At 35.5% G+C, this 19,213-nt stretch overlaps 1 protein-coding gene across 2 annotated transcripts; it reads right to left on the bottom strand.

The window, feature by feature from the left end:
• Positions 1–2,914: 2,914 nt before the first annotated feature.
• LOC135698964 (uncharacterized) lies at positions 2,915–16,653 on the bottom strand. Of its 2 annotated transcripts, none has more exons than XM_065219131.1 (4): positions 16,549–16,653; positions 10,735–10,894; positions 3,195–3,390; positions 2,915–3,132 (listed from the first exon to the last, which is right to left on the bottom strand). In XM_065219131.1, the coding sequence occupies exons 1-4, from the start codon at positions 16,619–16,621 to the stop codon at positions 2,992–2,994; spliced, it is 570 nt and encodes a 189-aa protein (XP_065075203.1). In that variant the 5' UTR covers positions 16,622–16,653; the 3' UTR covers positions 2,915–2,991. The 2 variants fall into 2 exon arrangements, with proteins under 2 accessions (XP_065075203.1, XP_065075211.1); XM_065219139.1 differs by having other exon boundaries at positions 16,555–16,649.
• Positions 16,654–19,213: the final 2,560 nt, after the last annotated feature.

Genomic DNA, 19,213 nt, shown 5'->3' with positions numbered 1-19,213 from the left:
TGGTTTTCTACTGTACGTTATAAGATTACATTTTTTAATATTTAGTTTCAATAAACTTTTAATACACCATCTGTATAATCTGTAAATAATTTTACTACACCGCCCGTTTAATCTGTATAATCAAGCGCTACCAGAAGGATGTCAGGATGATTGAGATATATTCTCATCAACCTTTCCACCAATTCAGTTGTTCATGTACAACATTTGAAAGGATATTTTATGGTTCAATCCTATGCCTCAAAGTGTTCGATTCTGCAGGCCATTCATACTTGAATTTATCAAGGAGAGTGAAAAAGTAATTCTTGCTACTGAAGAAGATGTAGAAAAGCAAATGTGTGACAGAACCGACCGGTATATTAGTTCTCTTCCGGTAAAAGACGTGGCCGACGAACACAAGAACGTGTATCTGATCAAGCATCCTGCTAGCGTTATGGTGTTTGGATTGGTGGCTTCCGATGGCAAAAAATGGACCCGGTGTTCATTCCAGAAGGCGACAAGGTCAACACGGAGGTCTACATCGGGATTTCAAGTAAGTATGTTCTTCCGTGGATCAAAGAACAGTACGGTCCGAAGCCAAATGTTGTATTTCAACAAGATGAGGCTCCGTGCCACACCTCGAACCGCACTCAGAAGCGGTTGCAGGAACATCTTCCGTTCTGGGCGAAGGATATGTGGCCGCCATCCAGCCCTGATCTTAATTCGCTGGATTACTCAATATGGCGCGTCATGAAGGCCAAGGCCTGTTCTAAACGCCACCCAAGTACAGCAAGCCTCAGACAAACATTTACCAGTACCTGCAGAGAAATGGATCTAGACTACACACTTAGAAAAATTCATGTAAATTTAGGTGCTCTGAGACTGACATATGCGAGCGTCAATTATGAGACAAAATTGAGTCATAATAGACACGAAATTCAGCTCAATCAAACATACTTTTCGTCTAGTAACGAACTTTTCAGTCTCGGAGCACTTAATTTTACATTACATGTTTGTTTACGTCTCATCCTTTATGTCAAAGATGGATTCCGTCAGGTGTAAAATTAGGTATTTCTAAGTGTGTACATTATTAGAACCTGCCGTGCATTCCGGAAGCGTGTGGAGGCCGTTATTGCAGCAAGTGGAAACTCGATCGATGATTAACATAGTTTAAGACTCTGAAAACATCCCCCTTTAAATAAATAAAAAAAACTTGAAAACTAAATTTTTGAGAAATTTTTTAGTTTTGACATTGCTCAATGGTGCAAACATTATCACGCATACGGTACATATTTTTGGAATAATGCTAACGATTGGGTTATATTTCGTTTATAGCCCTGATTAACAATGGACTACCCTTAACTACAGCAGTGCTGATTTCTTCATGTCTTTAATATAAAAAAAAATATAACAAAAAATTGATCGTTGAAAAGTAAATCAATTTGAATTACAAATTCCAAATTTTCAATTTGAAAAAAAGGAACAAAACCGTTTTTGGGTGCATTTCCGGACTGATTCGCAATTAGGGTGTACATGCTTGTTCAGACCAGCCTAATGACGAAACAAATTTTCGCAGCAGTGTTTATTTTCACACAGCTAAAACTGCAATAATTGATTTGTTACTTTTTTTACTAAATGCTTTATGCTTATTTGATTTTTACTTACATTTACAGTTTACAATACCCTTTTGTTAGAGATCTCAACAGGTGTTTCCCCCCTTAATGCATATTTTTTTTTAAAGACATCATTGGCTTATTGCCTGTTCGTTCAATATAAATTGTATCATTCTAGTATTATGGCTATTTATAGGGAATTATCTATACTAAACCTACTTCTAAAAACAACTTAATACAGTAATACAGATAGAACTTACGCTGTTACACAAAGAATCTTGTGTTATTTTATGATATCAAGACAATTCAGCCGACTTCAACTGAATCTGAACGTGTCATCTCCATATCTGAAATTTGTTGCTGCAAAACTGAACTCGCCTTCCCGCAATTCTTTTTCTTATTCCTGAGAAATAGATTTTTCATTTTCTGAATCCCGGGAAGCTGATTCCCGAGAAATATGGAAACCCAAGTTTTGAATAAACGATAAATTTTGCCCGGCGTTTCAATGCCGGTTAGTAACTCTCTATTTAAAAGAGGCCAACTTTCCAATACGGTACTACTGCTACATATTGGAAAAAAAATCAATCTTGTCTCGGATTTAATCAGATTTTATAGGTATTTAATAAGCACATCTCCACAAAGCTATATTTTTAATAAAATTTCTGAATTTCTGAGTTAAAAATTCATAACATTATTCAAATTTTAAACAATATACTTGCAGACTAATTCCAAAACCCTCCCGAAGAGTTGAGTAGACTAAGCCAATGATAAAATTTGCGAAAAGCTGAACTAATCAAAATGGAAAATCGCAAAATTGTTCAATTATTCAAATCACCACAGCCACAGCTACTGAGGGGACATGCCTACGGCAACACTTTCTGAATAATAATCACAGCACAATTAGACTATATCAATTTAATCCAGAAACCATTGAGAACATGCAGGGGTAGATAATGGTGCAAATATTTGCACACATTCCTGCGAAATCCAGCTGCTTTACAGGTTTACAGGTGGGCATTTCAAAAACAAAAGATTTGGGGCCTTAATGTTAGTCACATGCGAAAACAGATCGGTTTATAAAGCACTTCATGCGACGGTGTGATATCAACTACCGGTCCAGTCTCGAGCTCCATGGGCCTAGGGTATCCATAATGCACAATAATCATGCAATTGTTAACATAAAAACTCATTCAATTGATAACTCCGGAAGCGCTCAAAATAACACTATACTTAGAGCAAACAAAAGTTCCTGTAGTAACGTTATAATCCAGAAAGAAAGTACCAGAAGATTTGGACAAAAAAATGACAACCAGGCCTCTCTTAGGTTTTTACTTTCGACATATATTTTGACACGTTCTCCAATGTTTAAAATTCATCCAACGTTTGCCTTGTCGAACACTGATTATCCGGTGAAACTGATAGAGTTTCCTTGCGATACACTTGGTTTACCATCGGCAACAGAGAATCCACCGGTGTATGACAGACTTATTTCACGGTTCCCAGGAAGATTATACGACTGGCTTCCAGACTGTCCAGCGGAACCCTGTAATGAATATTATGATCCTTATTATCGGTTAAAAACTACAACCATTATTTTGCGCATACCGTGATTCCATTAGGGCCTGCTTGGAACCCTTGTGACGCAGAGTTGGCTGCCGAGGCCCCAAAACCACCTCCTGGTCCCTGGTTGAAAAACGACTGTGCACCCGCGTTGGCTGCACTTGCTCCAAAACCATTTGGACCAAACTGCTGGTTGAAAGCATTAGCATTTGCCTGCGCGCTAGATGCTCCAAAATCACCACTGCAAGGAAATCAGAGAAGGAAGATGAAATCTATAGTTATATTGCTATCAGTCTGGTAATCGATTTTAACCCGGTGGCGCGTACCACAAATTTTATGAGTCCTAATTTGATCAGCTTTCCGGCGATTTCGCATTATCCAAAGCATCCTAACCACTCCATTAGGAGTGGATGCTCGTTTCGTATTTAATTTGTCCACCGGAAAGCATCGCAAATTCTGCTCGCGTTCGCTCAATCATGTTAATGAGCGTTAAAAACTTGCCTCGTCTCTCTAGATCGTGCAAAGAAATTGGCTATACGAGATAGATAATCTCTATGCTCCTCTGATCAGCCACTGGAAGTACATTCAAGCGAAATCAAACGATCTTCAAAGCTTCAGGGTCAAATCTACAATAAAAGCGTGCCTGGCGCTGCTTCGAATTTGATCAGTCTTAATCACACGTCCACCGGAATGCTAAATGAGTGTTGAAAATGATGGAACTGGGAGACAGCGCGTGTTTCAATTGAGATAGAAACCGTTGCACTTGAACTCGCCACTGGAGTGAAGCTTAGATACAGATAAAAAGCTTGTGACGACTATATAATCGAGGTGAATGATTTTTGATTACTAGCGTTTTAGAGCACGAGTTTTATTTGACATTATCCATACTATCTATTTATATGATTATCTAGATTATGTCTTGTATCTTACGAAAATGCTGCATTTGCTCTATTATTGCACTATGCAGAATGCCAAACACTATGCAGAATGCCCATCCGTGTGATATCCCATGGATGCGTCTAAAAAAATCATACCGTCTAAATAGAGACAGATAATAGCCATTCAAAATCTTGGCAAACCAGCGCCTGATTGCTATGTTTTCGTGCATTGCTGGAGAAAATGATCCTTCGAAGACTCAGTCATTAGGTCGAATCAAATAATTTGTTATCCAATACACAGTTACGGATTTCGAAGAGTAAAAGAACAAATGCACACGGAGCAATAGACTTTGGGGCTTGGGGCTTGTGATTCAATTTCCATTTAAATTCTATCAGACAATCTGCACGGATGTGGACTTCCTGAAATCATGAATAATTTCTTGACCTTTTTTTTTTTTTTTTAATAAAGCATTTGAACTTTACTCTTTGGACAACTGATAACTTTCAGAAGTAGTTATGTGAAAAAATAAACATTAGAATAAAATTCTGTCAAAAAAATGTATATTGAAAAACTTTATGGGAGTCAGGGAAGTTCTAAAAAAACAGGGAAGTTAAGAGCTCTTTATAGACATTTATAAAACTTCAGGAAGGAACCGAAAATTTCAAGGATATTTCAAGAACTTTATGTAATATCTGAAATATTCAGAGAAGTTTCACAAACATCAGGCAGGTTCCGTAAATTACAAGAAAGTTCAGAACTTGCTTGTTAATACGGTTTTCTCGGTCATAAATTCACTCTAACGATTCCAATACATACAATACATTAACCAGACGTTTTGGACATGGGATTTGGCCTTTTTCAAGGGTTATTATTGAGAAAGCCGTTTGAACAAGCAATATTCCAGTCCCAGTCGTCACTACCACTAATTTAATCATGAAAGTGCAGAACCTTCAGGAAAGTTTAAAATCTTTAAAAGTATGTTTTGAGAACTTCACTGCAGTTCCATGAACTTCACGAAAATTTCGTGAATTTAGATGAAGCAAGAGGAATATCAAATAACTTCATGACTTATTTAAAAACAATTGCGGGTACTTTATAAGAACTACAAGAAACTCCAGAACAAATCAGGTAACTTAGAAAAGGTCACAGAGCGTTGAGAATAGTTCCGAAACTCAAGGAAAGTTTTGAGAACTTTAGGGCCATTCGATTAACGATAAAATTAAAGTCATTTCCAATTCAACAAAATATCGACAACTTTCATGTTTAGATTTGAGAAAAAAATTGGAAACATCACAGAAACTTAGAAAAAATCACGGAACAGGAGGGAACTTTAGAGAAGTTTAGAGATCTTCTAGGCAGTTTTATTAATTCCAGGGACATCATTAGACGAGTAAATAAGCTTCATGAATGTTCAACAACATCAGGGTAGTCCCCAAAAATGTTAGGAACTATAAAGAAGTTTGGAAGGAAAATATCGAGGTTTTCAGGGAACCTTCATGAACAGGTTAATACGGGAAGTTTCACGAACGCCTATACAATTTTGGGAATTCCAGGGAAGTATTGAGCGTTTCAAGGGCAATACAAAAGCTTCAGAGAAGTTTCAGGAACTTTGAAGAAGTTCTAAGATCTTCCGGAATATCCAGAAAACTTCAAGATGTTAATAAAACTTCAAAGAAGTTCAGAGAAATTAAGGAAAATAATGGATACTTCCAAGAACGTCAGGGAAATAAGGTTTATTGATCTTCGGAGGAGCTCAGGCAATGCCAATAAGGCAATGTCAATAACTAAGTTTTAGTCCAGACTTTCGAGAAATTAAAAAGAAAACAGTTCCGTAAATTTCAGGAAAGAGATTTTCAAGGAAATTTTATGATTTTTAGGAAAATTTTATTTAATTCTGGGTAGTTCCAATAGCTTCAGAAGAATCAGGGAAAATCAGAAATCCTCAACGCAGTTCAATTAACTTCAAGAATGTCCAAAGAACTTCAGAGAAATGTTGAGATTTTTAGGCAGTTTCATTTTTTATAGGGATGTTCTTAGCACTACATGGAAGATCAGAGAACTTCAGAGCAGTTCGAGATGACCCGAGGAATTATCAAAAATCCAAGGATGTCAAGAATGTTGCTAAAAAATAGTTAAATGGTGTAGTTTTCAGGGCAGGCCAAGAATATCAGGAAAATTTCCATCAAAGAGGACTAATGAGAATTTAGGAAACTTCGTGAAAAAACGAAAACTTTATGCGATTCAGAGAAACTTAGAGAATTAAGGGAAGTTCCATGAGCTTCAAAGAAGTTTCGAAAACTTTAGGGAAAAATAACTTCAAGGCCACTCTATCAAAAAATTGCGGATACTTTTAAAAATTCTAAGAAATTCCTAAAATTTTCTAGAGATTTATTGAAGTTCAGAAATGTTTAGGGCAGTTCCAATAACTTCAGGGAAGTGCCAAAAGCTTCTGAAAAGTAAATCAGAGAACTTTAAATGCCTTGAACAATTCAAGCGTAACTATTCAAATCGACGTATCTGCTTTTGTAAACAATTACTTCAATTGACAATTTGTCTTAACTGCTAACTCACCCCCACAAACAAACACCATCATCAGGTAGAGGAATCTCTCCCCAACTAGCTGGTGTTGTTACTTACTGTGAGTAAGCTAGCAGTTGCTACAAATCGTCGATTGAAGCGATTGTTTACAAAATCAGATACGCCGATTTGAATAGCTACACTTGAATTAGTAATTTGCATAGCTTTTGTGTGCTGATTACAATTTTATCATCGCCAACGTTTCGATCCAGCGATTGGTATTTTTATCAGAGCTAGTTTTAGTTTTATATCGTAATGCGTTTTGCGCTATACGAAAAGGGTACAACTTTCTTTTACATTAAGAAGGACAAGTTCAAACACCAAAAGAGCAGACATTTAACATCGTTTAACATTTAACTAAAAATAATAGTTTTAAGTTTTATGACGAGCTTGTTGCAGACAAGTTTTATCCGTACCCTAGTTTTAATAAGAGGGAAATGAATTTTGTTTGCATTCTCAAATTACACAAATTATTACTAACCTCGAGTAAAACGACCATCTCTAATAGATGTAGTATTAAGTCATTATTGTTAAACTACATACATTGAAATATCGGCTCCATAAAGCTAACGCGATTGAACCTTCCAAATAAATGAATTAAAAAAAAACTTGTCACATTTTTTATTACCGCCCTTTTTATGCATTTCTTGATTTTCGTCATTGATTGCAAACCCACAGTGGTCCAGGGTGGGAATTTAGCAAATCAAAAGTCGCAGTACTTTCAGAAGTTTGGTATCTTCTGTACACTCCTTTTTCTACACTTTAACTTGAAGAAACATAATCACGGTGAGAATATCATTAAAACAAAAAAAAATCAGCATTGATGAAACCTTCACCATTCGATAGAGGAAACATTTCCCGTCATTTAGACACTATTACTGAAATGTTTCATGGGTGCAATTTTCCATAAAAAATATGAGTTAATTTGAACGTTTATTTCTATGGGTCACTTTTTTCTGAGTCTTTCTGTATGGAAAAATAACCGAACAAAAATTCAAATAATAATGTCAAAATTACAGGAATTTTTTTGATGATGTTTCACTATTAAGGAGACTTTCAGCCATGGCAGGAAAAGTCCCCTCTTTGGTTTTGCGAATGCCGATTTTTTTTTATTATTAAAGTCAAGGCTGTGGAGTCAGAGTCGGAGTCGGATGAAATTTTGAGCATGTGTAGTCGGAGTCAGAGTCTTAAAAAAAGAAGTACCAACTCCGACTCCGACTCCGACTCCGGATGTTATGAAAAATATCTAAAGCTAGAATAATGGGTCCCAGTACAAGTTTGAACTATTCAAGCAGAATGTTAAATTCAGATAGCTAACAAAATTGGATCTCTCCGTTAAGTGCAACCACATGTAAGGCCACATAGAACCACATACCTTTACTAGTATGGTGGCTACCCATCTCTGAACAACAGAAACTTTTGATTTGGAAGATGTGATTAGTTTCTTCAAAAGTATTGTAAATTTGCATTGAGAGTGGTTAAAGGTTGGGAAGGGTTCCATGCTAACTTGCTACCAATTTAATCTTAATTTAAAAGATTTTAGCCATTTTCATTAGAAAAAAAATGTGCTCAGTTTCGTTCCAAATAGTGGCCAAATTTTAACGATATCGATCAATTCTATAAATGAATGACACTTTTATTAAACCATGGCGTGTTTTTGAAATCGATCAATCTCTTTATTGACCGTTGCAGCCAGATTTTATAAAATGAAAAACATGATTAATTTAATTAGAAATAGCTGACCAGTGCGTACAAACGGTGTGTCCATTTTTATTTAAATTTCTAATGTCTTGTAAAAATTGTGACCAATTTCATAAAAAGTTTGAGCAAATTTCGTTTAAATTAAACGTTAACGTTTTCGTTGAAAAATCTGATGTTTTGTTGCTTTGACTACCTACTTTCGTTATGAATTGCGACTGCGTTGTTATCAATGTTGATAGAAATTGTATATGTTTGTATTCAAACAATTATCCATTTATCTTTTTGACCGGATTCGTTAGAAGTGCTGACGATTTTAGTTGAAAATTAAAATCAGCTTAGTGCAAAGATATAGCCTCCGAAATCCGATATCTTGAAAAAAGGATTAATGAAGCAGATTTCAAAATTTTGCATGGCAACGTATGGGAGAAATGTTTTAAAATGCTTATAGCATGGTTGCAAATACTCATTTCAGCTAAAACAAATGTATGTGTTTGACACGTTTAAGCTGTCAATTTTGCTTTCTATTAGTCCCAATCAGCTATTTGCTGATCGTTGAATGAGTGAGTGAGTGAGTGAGTGGGTCAGTGAAAAATCGCTAATTATGACTCTCATGAAGTGAAATAAACAGGTTTAATGTGTCAAACATATTATTTGCAACCTCTTCATGTATCTTACCAATGCAAAATATGATCTAGTTATTTAATAATTCAAAAAAACATTGATTTAACTGAAACGAGTATTTGCAGCCTTGGCTTATAATGTTCAAATGATGTATTTTTAATTTTTATTGAGTTGCTGTGGGGGAAGAATAGTCGAAATCTACCAATTTGAACAACTTTCATCAAATATTTTGAAAAACTTCGAATATTTAATATAATATGTCTGTTGGGTAGCCCTTGAGTTTTTCTCCGCCGTAGAATTTTTTGAAAAAAAAAACATTTGAGCGATAGAAGCATTTTAAATTTTCAGTCCTGTACCTCATTGTGCAATATTTTGAAATATGCATCAAGTCTTTTTTTCCAAGATGGCGGGTTTTAGAGACCTATTAAATAATGTTTTTACCGGTATATGCATGACATGAGTGGGAAAAAGTTCATTTTAAATGGTGCCAACTTCTTTTTAAATTACCAGTGTAGGTTTTAAGAATGCCATATTTTCAGATGCATGCTGTATGGTTTAGTACTGGATAATTTCCAGCACATAAAATTAGTATATGCTGGATTTTCTTAGCACCTTTTAATAAAATTAAGTTTATTAAAGTAAATTTTAATAGAATCGGAGTCGGAGTCGGTTATTTTCAAATCCCATGAGTCGGAATCAGAGTCGGCGTTAGTTAATTTAGATCCGACTCCACAGCTCTAATTAAAGTCGTAACATGTGGTTAGATTTTGATAGCATTGTAAAAAAATCCACTGGCAGAGCCTTTACAATAGCGTGGGCAGCAGTGGTGCAAACAACTGTTATACTGACCCCGTTAGTTATTTTGTCCATTGAAGTGCTGTTTTAGGGCCTTTGGAACACCCTAAATTGATAAACACGGTTATTATTGGGCTAAGATTAAGCTAAATATGGCGAGTTTGCCATCCCCTTGCCCTTCCCCTCTCCAGAATTGGGCAGTAGTGCACGTCCCGAGATTGATACAATAGGAAAAACGCAAATGCTTTTACCTTGAATAAGATTTCAAACATGCTAATTGTACATGCTAATTGTATGGTGGAGAAAGTTGCTACACGGGAAAAAATATGATCTCCGAAATGAGAAAAATGACTCATGATTTCATGAACACAGCGTATTTTCATGTTATGAAAATACACCATGAATAATATTCATGATATCATGAGCAACTTTTGCGTAACGCAGCAAATATTCCCAAAATCATGAATCATCCGAGTTGAAATCATGAGCTAAATTCATGGGTTTAACTTTTAACCAAAAAATGCAAAAAGAATAAAATAAAGCATCAGACTGGATTCGAACCAAGAACCTTGAAATCACTAAACCCATACTTTTACCACTAGACTATCAGTACTTGTACAAGTTGGAAGAATAAAGGGCGTATAACAGATATCTATGTAGTGCGGTTTATGAAGACGGTTTGCCAAGTACGTGTAACGCTTGTAGCGGTCTTGATTCAACTGCATTATGAAATCATGAATTTCCATGACGAAATCATGAATCATTGTTACGATTTCATGGGATGGCAAGTTTTTTCATTTCATGATTTTTTATTCATGAAAATGGAATCGGATTTTTTCCCGTGTAGCTTGCGATTGCTTGTTGATACTAGGGTTAAATATCACACACAAAGTACACTAGAAATATGACATATTTAGTTTTTTTTTATTCTAAAACCCACGAATATATGATATATGATTTGCATTTGAAGTCCTAGGAATGCGTTAAATCAATACGTAGACTATTCACTTACCCAAATTGACGCTTCACTCGCGCGTTGTTTGGAACCAAAAGGTCCACGACGCTTCTCACGTGCCTCCTCGAAGATGGATTAGTCTTGCGCACGTTGAGCGATGATTCCACAAGGATCTCTTCATACGTCGCTGTGTCCGCTTTGTCTTGCGTTGCTGCATCTGCAATAGTTGGTAAATTGAATAATTCAAACGTAAAGATCGTTGACGCCACAACGGGGTTTCTTAATTGTTGATATGCAAATTTTTATATATGCCATAAAAGTGCACCCCTCGTACCGATCCGGCGCTGCTTTATGGGAATTAGCCAAATGTATATTTCCAGATGCCACTGGGAGTCTTTTTGGAGAGAATTAGAGTTTAATATTATTTTTATATCACTGCCGGATTGTCGCCGATAACCTGTTTTGGCAGATGAACGCGTCGTCGATGACGCACACAAACGATTGAAATTTTGCACCAAAAGATCAAGCGGAAGGAAATTCCCAATGGATGTACACCGATTAGGCTGTTGCAAACTTTTACATACTCGCTCCACAGTGCTTAAACGGTTCCAAATAGGGTTCTGATGGTCCTCCCAAAATTTGAACTCATTTGCTTAGAAACTGGCTCCGCACAAACCATTTGCAGTTTACATTAAAATAACTATGAAAAAATCAAACTTCTAGCTTTTAACCGTATTACAATCATGACTACTAATGCCACAGTGTTTCCCGAAATGCAGCTGCTATATTATGTTTGAAGATTACCAATCTTCTCTGTATTTAATAAATATGTATTTCTATTGTAGTTTGGCAGAAAGCTGGTCTTCAGAAAATGTGTAGCTGAGAAAACATCTACACAGTGCATTCAATCAGGGAAATATGGAGAAAGGCATGAACGTTATTGGAGAAATCCAGTTTTCAACGAAATTAGTTCAATTTTTTATAGAATGATTCAAAACCAGTTTGAGTACTTTGGGGAAAAAATTTCAAAATTTGCATCAGTCTAATAACGCTGTTATAATGAAGCTGCCTGCGCGTGTGAAACATATAGCATCAAATTAAAGACGCAACTGGTAAAACCCATCCGGATGCTGGCTGAACCGGTTTCGTTAACTCTGAGTCAAAAAAGTTGACATATTAACAGCAGTGCGTGCGTGTTTGTTTGTCTCACGTCACTGGGCTTAAGATGCTGGTTTCAAGTACGTTATCGATCTTTAAAAACAATAATAATGTTATTTCAGTTCATGGCATGATTTTCCCTGGAATTACTTGATTTGGTCAAATGCATGAAGATTATAAATGAAACTCATTTCACCCGAAAAAATGTTTTTCGGAATTATGAAAACATTGGATGTTTTTGTAAGCTACAAGACCACGTTGCAAAGTATGTGTTTGACTTGTAAAACCTGTCAACAAATTTATTTTACATCCAATGTAAGGTTGAATTTATTACAAATGTTTCATACAACAAATGTAATGGCAGTTCTTGCAATGAAGTTTTTCCAAAATGCATATTTTTATTTACCCGTTACAACATGATTTTCTAGATGCAATACATTTGAGGAAACAGACTTACTTACTTACATAAAAATTACAAAATTTCTTTGAAATTTGATTTTTGACTTCATATTTATTGGTTTATTGGTTCTATGTAAAAATTAAAATTTATGTTTATTTAAAATTGGTGGAAAAGGGGGCAGCCGGGCGTAGGCCGATTGGCAATTTTTTTTTTATAAAATAATAAGATCTGCCAGTTTTGGTTCAAATCAGAGAGGGATGATGCAATTGCTCGGTCACTTGAGATGGAATCCATATAAGAGTCCATTTTTCATAGTCATTCCTGAAAAAAATATTTCTAAAGAATCGACCTGTAACCTAGCCATTTATGTTTACATATTCTTTGAGGTCTAAACAGCTAGATGCTTGAATTTATTATGATATTTTTGACAATTCTCCGAACTGACGATTTCTTTGGTGCATAGTGACATTCAACCATCAAAATAGAGCATCAAAATAAGACTTATTACAGGCAAACATACTTTTGAACATAAAAACCAATAAAGATCCATAAAATATTGGAAAACGTTCCATAAAAAACATCCAAATGTTCCATAAAACTTCGGCGAAAATCCTTAAAAAAGTGTGAATGATCCATAAAAAATATCAATATGATCCATATTTAATGTAAAATTTAGCAACACAATTGTAAAAATGTACCGCTAAATTTCTAAGGAATGAGCATTGAAATTGTACGAATTACCCATAAACATATTGCAATTGATCCATAATACATTCAGCAGTGAACCTTAAACTAAAGAAAGTGATTCATAGAAAATCATGTTTGCGCACTTAAAAATATAGCCATGTTCGTATTAATGAAAGCAACTTCCTCAGAGCAGTCTCGTTTTAGACAGTTTGAAGCTGAAATAGGTTCTATTAAACTAATATAAAATCAAAACCAATCTTAATGCTTATAAGGTGGCAAGAAGTCTGTCTCAAATAAACCACCTACCAGAAATAATAGAGTGAGGAGTGATGCCGCAACCGAATCTGGAAAAGGAAGTACCAATGTGGTCAGCCTGGAAGAATCCCTAGACCAGTTGCTGCAGGAGAAATGCGCAAATAAGAAAGCGCTGGAGGAAGAGAAATTCCTCCATGAAAAGAGATAGGAGGCTGAGCGGGAGATTTTCAAACCGAGAGTTATCTTTCGTCACTCTTTCAACAAAGATTTGGCTAGATTTAGCATTTAGGAATTCAATTATTATTTTAGTTAAGCACGCAAACGATGTAGAATGAGCTACTTACTAGTTACTTAGGGTAAATCATGTAGATAGCGTTTAGGAACAAATTGTAGGTTACCAGATTTTAGGATCAAACTGTAGTATCTAGATTAAGCAAATATAGGGTTATTAAATTCAATATTTGCACGCATTCCACCTCCAACTAACCTACTTCAGTAGCTACATAGAGGTAATTTTAAGACCAGAAGGTCCCGAATAATGTGCTCAACTTTTTGGCTAAGCTCTGGTACTATCTTCGGTCCCAAGCTCCTCGATGCACCCCTATAAAACACGAGAAAATCCACGAACCCCACATTTTACCTGTCAAACTTTCATAGCGAATCAAAACAAACATTGTGTAGTACTATAATTTTGACTAAAATGAGGTACGTTAATCGATTTGCTTGGGACCAATAGGCAAGTCAAGTAGTGAGCCAATTTAAAATCGTTAGTTGCGTATTGATTGTTGTTCACTACAAATAACTACAATTTAATTAAACGATAGGTATGTTAACAAATTTAGGCAATTAAAATAATTTAGCTGTAAAACGTTTTTTAAATGGTTTGGAATTGTATCTTCTTTTCCTCTTTTTTCTCGTTCATACTCCGACCTATCTAAGGTTTGGTTCAACGGAACTGTGAGTTCACAGTTCCGTTGAACCAAACCTGACGTCTGTCATTTCTGACAGCGACCGTTACCGTAGCTCTCTGAATCCCCCACAGGGTTGTCACTGGACTTGGCGGTACAGGGTTATCCCGATATTCCGAACAGCCATGATCCATAAATTAGACGTATATTATTCACGTTTTGGACCCTGTATTATTAATTTAGATCCATAAACCATGAAAAATTGCTCCATTACTGCTTAACTACTTAGATTTACTGTCCTGCCGTGTTTTTAGGTAGATGAGCGATGATCAAGCGTCTAGAATTAGCTTCCAAAAGAAGCTTCTATAATAATCTTCTTAAGAAAAAATGAAAAAAAAATGTTAATTTTATAAATCATACCTAGGGTAGGTGTTCCAGTTGTTGGTAGACGTGCTTATTTTGGTGTGTTCCAATTATAGTCTATATCTCGGTCTATATACTTTTTTTTTTTAATTTGATCAATAAACCTTGGAAAATTGCTACATTACTGCGTAGCTACTCAGATTTACTCTTCTGCCCGTGTTTTTTTTTTGTCAGAAGAGCAGAACGATGGGCGAGCGTCTAGAATAAGCTTCTTAAAAAGTTTCTAAATGAAGCTTCCATAGGAAACGTCTTAAGAATATTATTATAGAATCTTCTTTTGGAAGCTAATTCTAGACGCTTGCCCGTCGCTTCGCACATCTACCTTAAATACACGGGCAGGACAGTAAATCTAAGTAGATAAGCAGTGGAGCAATTTTTCAAGGTTTATGGATCAAAATTTAAAAAAATAGTGTTCTAAACATGAATTATATACGTCTAATTTATGGATCATGCCTATATTTTTAAGTGTGCAAACTAGATTTTTTATGGTGAACTTTCTTTAGTTTAAGGTTCATTGCTGAATGTTTTATGGATCAATTGCAATATGTTTATGGGTAATTCGTACAATTACAATGCTTATTATTTAGAAATTTAGTGGTACATTTTTACAATTGTGTTGCTAAATTTCACATAAAATATTGATAATATTGATATTTTTTATGGATCATCCACACTTTTTTAGGGATTTTCTCCGATGTTTTATGGATCATTTGGATGTTTTTAATGGAACGTTTTTCAATATTTTATGGATCGTTTTATCAATTCTAAAGGTGCAAACTTAGGGCTGCCCTTATTACATCTAAAAAATTTAAAATTTGATGACGAACAAATTTGCTGGAGAGTCACCGTTTATGTTCGTTGTTAAGTTATTTGCAATTTTTTGGAGGAAAAATCATAGTTTCGATTAGGATCTTCTTCTATGACTTTATTACGTCCTTACTAAGACTTTGCGCCGGCAACTTAGTGTTCTTTGAGCACTTTCACCGTTGTTAATTGAGAGCTTTCTAAGCCTGTACCATGTTTGCAACAGGAGATTTCTTTTTTTATTATTGGACACAGCTAGACTATATGAACGAAAACAATAAAAAAATGTGGGGTAATTAATTTTACCGGAAAATTTTCCCGGACATCACGTACTTTGTACATTTAAACTCATGAAATAAGGAAATTATTGCAACAATACATAAAAAATAAAATCTGAAAATAAAATTCCAAAAAATTTTCACGGTTGAAGAAAGTTAGAAAAAACCATTATCATATTTCATAAATATTCGAAACCCTTCGGCCCAAAATTTACAGATAATATTAAAAATTCCCCATTAGCATAATTGTGTGGCAAGAACTAATGATTGTACGAACAGGGAAGTATAGAAATTTGTCTATACTCCTGGTCCGAACCTAGAATTGAACCCAGCCGCCTCCTGCATGGTCTTGCTTTATAGCTGCACTTTTAACAACTGAGGTAAGGGAGGCAAAATTGAACAGGTTTAAATATTACCAGAAAATTATATATTCGAAATGTCATACAAAACGTTTAACTATAACTATAACACTATAATAAAGTTTAAAAACGTTTAAAACTGAGATTTGATTGGATTTGTGTTTTTGTTTCTTAATGAAGCTAACTGATTCCACGAAGCATCTCAATAAAAGGTGAGAGAAATTGTGTCACATGTGTTTTAATGTAATTCATTATCGAGTAATTATTCAGCTTTAAGCACAGACTTCAGCTGTAATTTTTGTTTTTTATGTCTAATTTATGCGTTGAGAATGATCAGACAACCACCATATAATTTCAATTAATGAATATTCATGTGATAAAATCTTGAAAATAGGCCTTCCAACCTTTTTTTAAAATTGATTGCATCTACAATAATCAAAAGTCTAGACCAGAGATGCATTATGTCTTTATGAATGTTTTTAGTACTTCCAGTAGTCCAATTTCCAGTAGATTTGAAATGAAAAATAACAATTAAGTTGGCTGTGGTTTCTTGAATGTATACATTCGATAATAGAAAAATTATAAACTATCAAACGTACCTTTACCTTCACTGTGAGCGCTACCAGCAGCCACAAGTGTTGCAAGCGTGAATACACAAATAAACAATTTCATTTTTTTTCAGCTAATCCTTATCTCGATGCTCAATTATAAGTTATAAATACACGAATACACAAGTCTTGCTTTCTCTCCGATGAATCCGTCCGATCACAGTAACAGTCAAAACGACACTAAAGTTCCATTTTGCGATCCATTGTATTATTGCTCTTCCGTAAAAACCTGAATTCCTGTTTTTTTTTTTTTTACTCGCCGATCAATATTTCTGTTTGCCTATATAATCTACACAGCATCCAGATGAGGCACTCGATGCAAGGAAGAATAAAACGAACTAGCACAACATGTAAATTAATATATTGTAGGTTACATCAAGAACTGAAAAAAATGCAAAATGTGTGCTAAAAGTGCAGTCATATCGTTATGTTGTCTTCCGAGCACTTATTTCTGACTTCATTAGGAATAAGTGCACCAAAGAAAACAAACGTAAATGTGCACTTTAACACACTTTTAAATAAGTGAAAACCCGCTTATTTGTCCAGTTTGGTGGGAAATGCGCAATAATAGCATATGTGAAGACTTCGAACGGAATTCAACCTACGAAGATCTATGTTTAATCGCGCGACAGCACGCATGAATGCATATGATGATGAATATAGTGGAAAGAACAACCTTACGACATAAAGAATGATTGGTTGATATTGATAACACGGATAGTGTGGAATCCCCATCTTTGCACACGACTAAGCACATAAGCACAAAAGCTGCCTTGAGCTAAGCCGGTTTCGTTTCAATTTTTCGTACAAGCTTACGGAAGGAATAAATCTTGAGGCAACAAAACAGAGGAATCCCCCAGAGACGCACTGCACTGGAAATATCCGCTCCACACATCAGTCAGTCACCTTTGCAGTGATTCCTTGGAAATAATTGCTGGTATCACTATTGCATAATTATAAATACTTTATTTATTTTCATATAAAATTCGTAGAAATGTAGAATCGACAATTGTGAACTTGAACAATATGGAAAGTATCTGTCTCATCAAACACGTTCTAAACCTCTAATATCAACTGAACAAATTATCAAATTTTAAGCACTTATTACAACTTCTATATGCACTAATTAAAACTAATTGCTTGTCCTCCGGAGTATGTCGGACGCCCATTTTTTCCTAATGATACTCCTTGCGAGTACGATAACGATATATCTCGTCCCCCTGGTAGATTATAAGTTTGGCTTCCACTAAACGCCGATGATCCCGACACACCACGTGATCCAAGGCTGAACCCTTGAGATGCTGAGTTTGCAGCCGACGCTCCGAACGATCCTAACGGGCCACTACTTCCGAATGACTGAGCTTGTGCATTAGCTGCACTGCTGCCGAATCCATTAGGACCAAATCCTTGACTGAATGCATTGGCATTCGCATTGGAACTAGAGAAGCCGAACCGTCTGCCGAAAATTGACCAGATTAAAGTTTACTGTTGAACTACATAGATCCGTATTTCTGCTAAATCAAACTCACCCGAATTGACGCTTCTGCCTCATTACCGGAAAACTGTTCCATTCTAAGCTCTCTACTGGTTGCACTGAGTTATCTTGCGGTAACAACACGTATCCAATGCTGTTTGTGGAAAAACCTAAAAAAAAATCTCAGATTAAAGTAACAACTCTGTATGGTCATCATGTGTTCTACCTTCAACAGTAATACTCGTGGAAAAGGGGTGGAAAATAGAAAATGCCATAATACAAATTATCAAGAAATCCATAATTTAGCGAGGACAAGCGAAGTGAAAACCTCCAGATACGAACGGATTCGCCAACTATTTGAATATCAACCACCTCCTAACAGGAAATAAAACCGTTTTATACATTTTTGAAACAAATTTCCCAGTCATGCCAGCAATCTGGGATCCCCCACACGACGAATGAGAACGACCCAAATTTGAGTTTAGTTCACTCATAATCAGCGATGAGTAAATTTGCCTCATGCTTTCCCGAAAACTACAAAAATTTGCCAAAAAATAAAGAAAATTTACGAAAATTTTACTCAGTCTAGTAACAGACTGAGTGAACCAATCTTTACTTTTCTCATATTCGGGAAGTTTTACCTGTACAAATCTGGAAAACCTGTAAAAACCTGGAAAAACATGATGCAAATTTACTTATCGCATAAAGGACTTATGAGTTAACTAAACTCAAATTTGGATCGTTCTCATTCGCCGTGTAGTACGGTGACGACACTGTGAAGTATGCAAGGAAAATCAGGTTTAAATTTCTAAAACGAGTGTTAATAAACGGTTCTTTCTGTATCTTTCTCTGCTGAATCTACTGATACTCACTCACACAACGATTTTTGCACCAATAAGGGGAATTCCGTTCTGAGCGATATTGCACGCGCGGAACGAGATTTTGTGAAGCTACGAAAGAGAGAAAAGTACTACTTCTCTCTCTCTCAAGCAAACGCAAATTTTGCTCCGCTCCGCTAATGCACGCTCAGCTCTGAATACAACAATATTGTATCTCTGATATACTGATTTGAGACCTTAGTGATTAATGTCTTAGACCATGTTAACGATAACGATAATTTTGTAAAATTGAAGTGCTGGAGGAAATATTCGAAGCAAGCTGTTTCGAATCTTGTTGAGAGGA

Source organism: Ochlerotatus camptorhynchus, unplaced genomic scaffold (assembly GCF_037179485.1).
Source record: "Ochlerotatus camptorhynchus isolate MF236.1 unplaced genomic scaffold, CSIRO-AGI_Acam_v1.1 ptg000008l, whole genome shotgun sequence".
Lineage (NCBI taxonomy): Eukaryota > Metazoa > Arthropoda > Insecta > Diptera > Culicidae > Ochlerotatus > Ochlerotatus camptorhynchus.
The sequence above is the reverse complement of the archived record's forward strand: the minus strand, read 5'-3'. Positions and strand labels throughout refer to the sequence as shown.

Coding starts and splice junctions, on each gene's coding strand:
- LOC135698964 (XM_065219131.1), bottom strand. CDS start 16,621: ATGAAATTGTTTATTTGTGTATTCACGCTTGCAACACTTGTGGCTGCT. Junction 10,895..16,548: donor CGCTCACAGTGAAGGTAAAG/GTACGTTTGATA, acceptor CAACTATTGCAG/ATGCAGCAACGCAAGACAAA. Junction 3,133..3,194: donor CAGGCCCTAATGGAATCACG/GTATGCGCAAAA, acceptor TATTCATTACAG/GGTTCCGCTGGACAGTCTGG.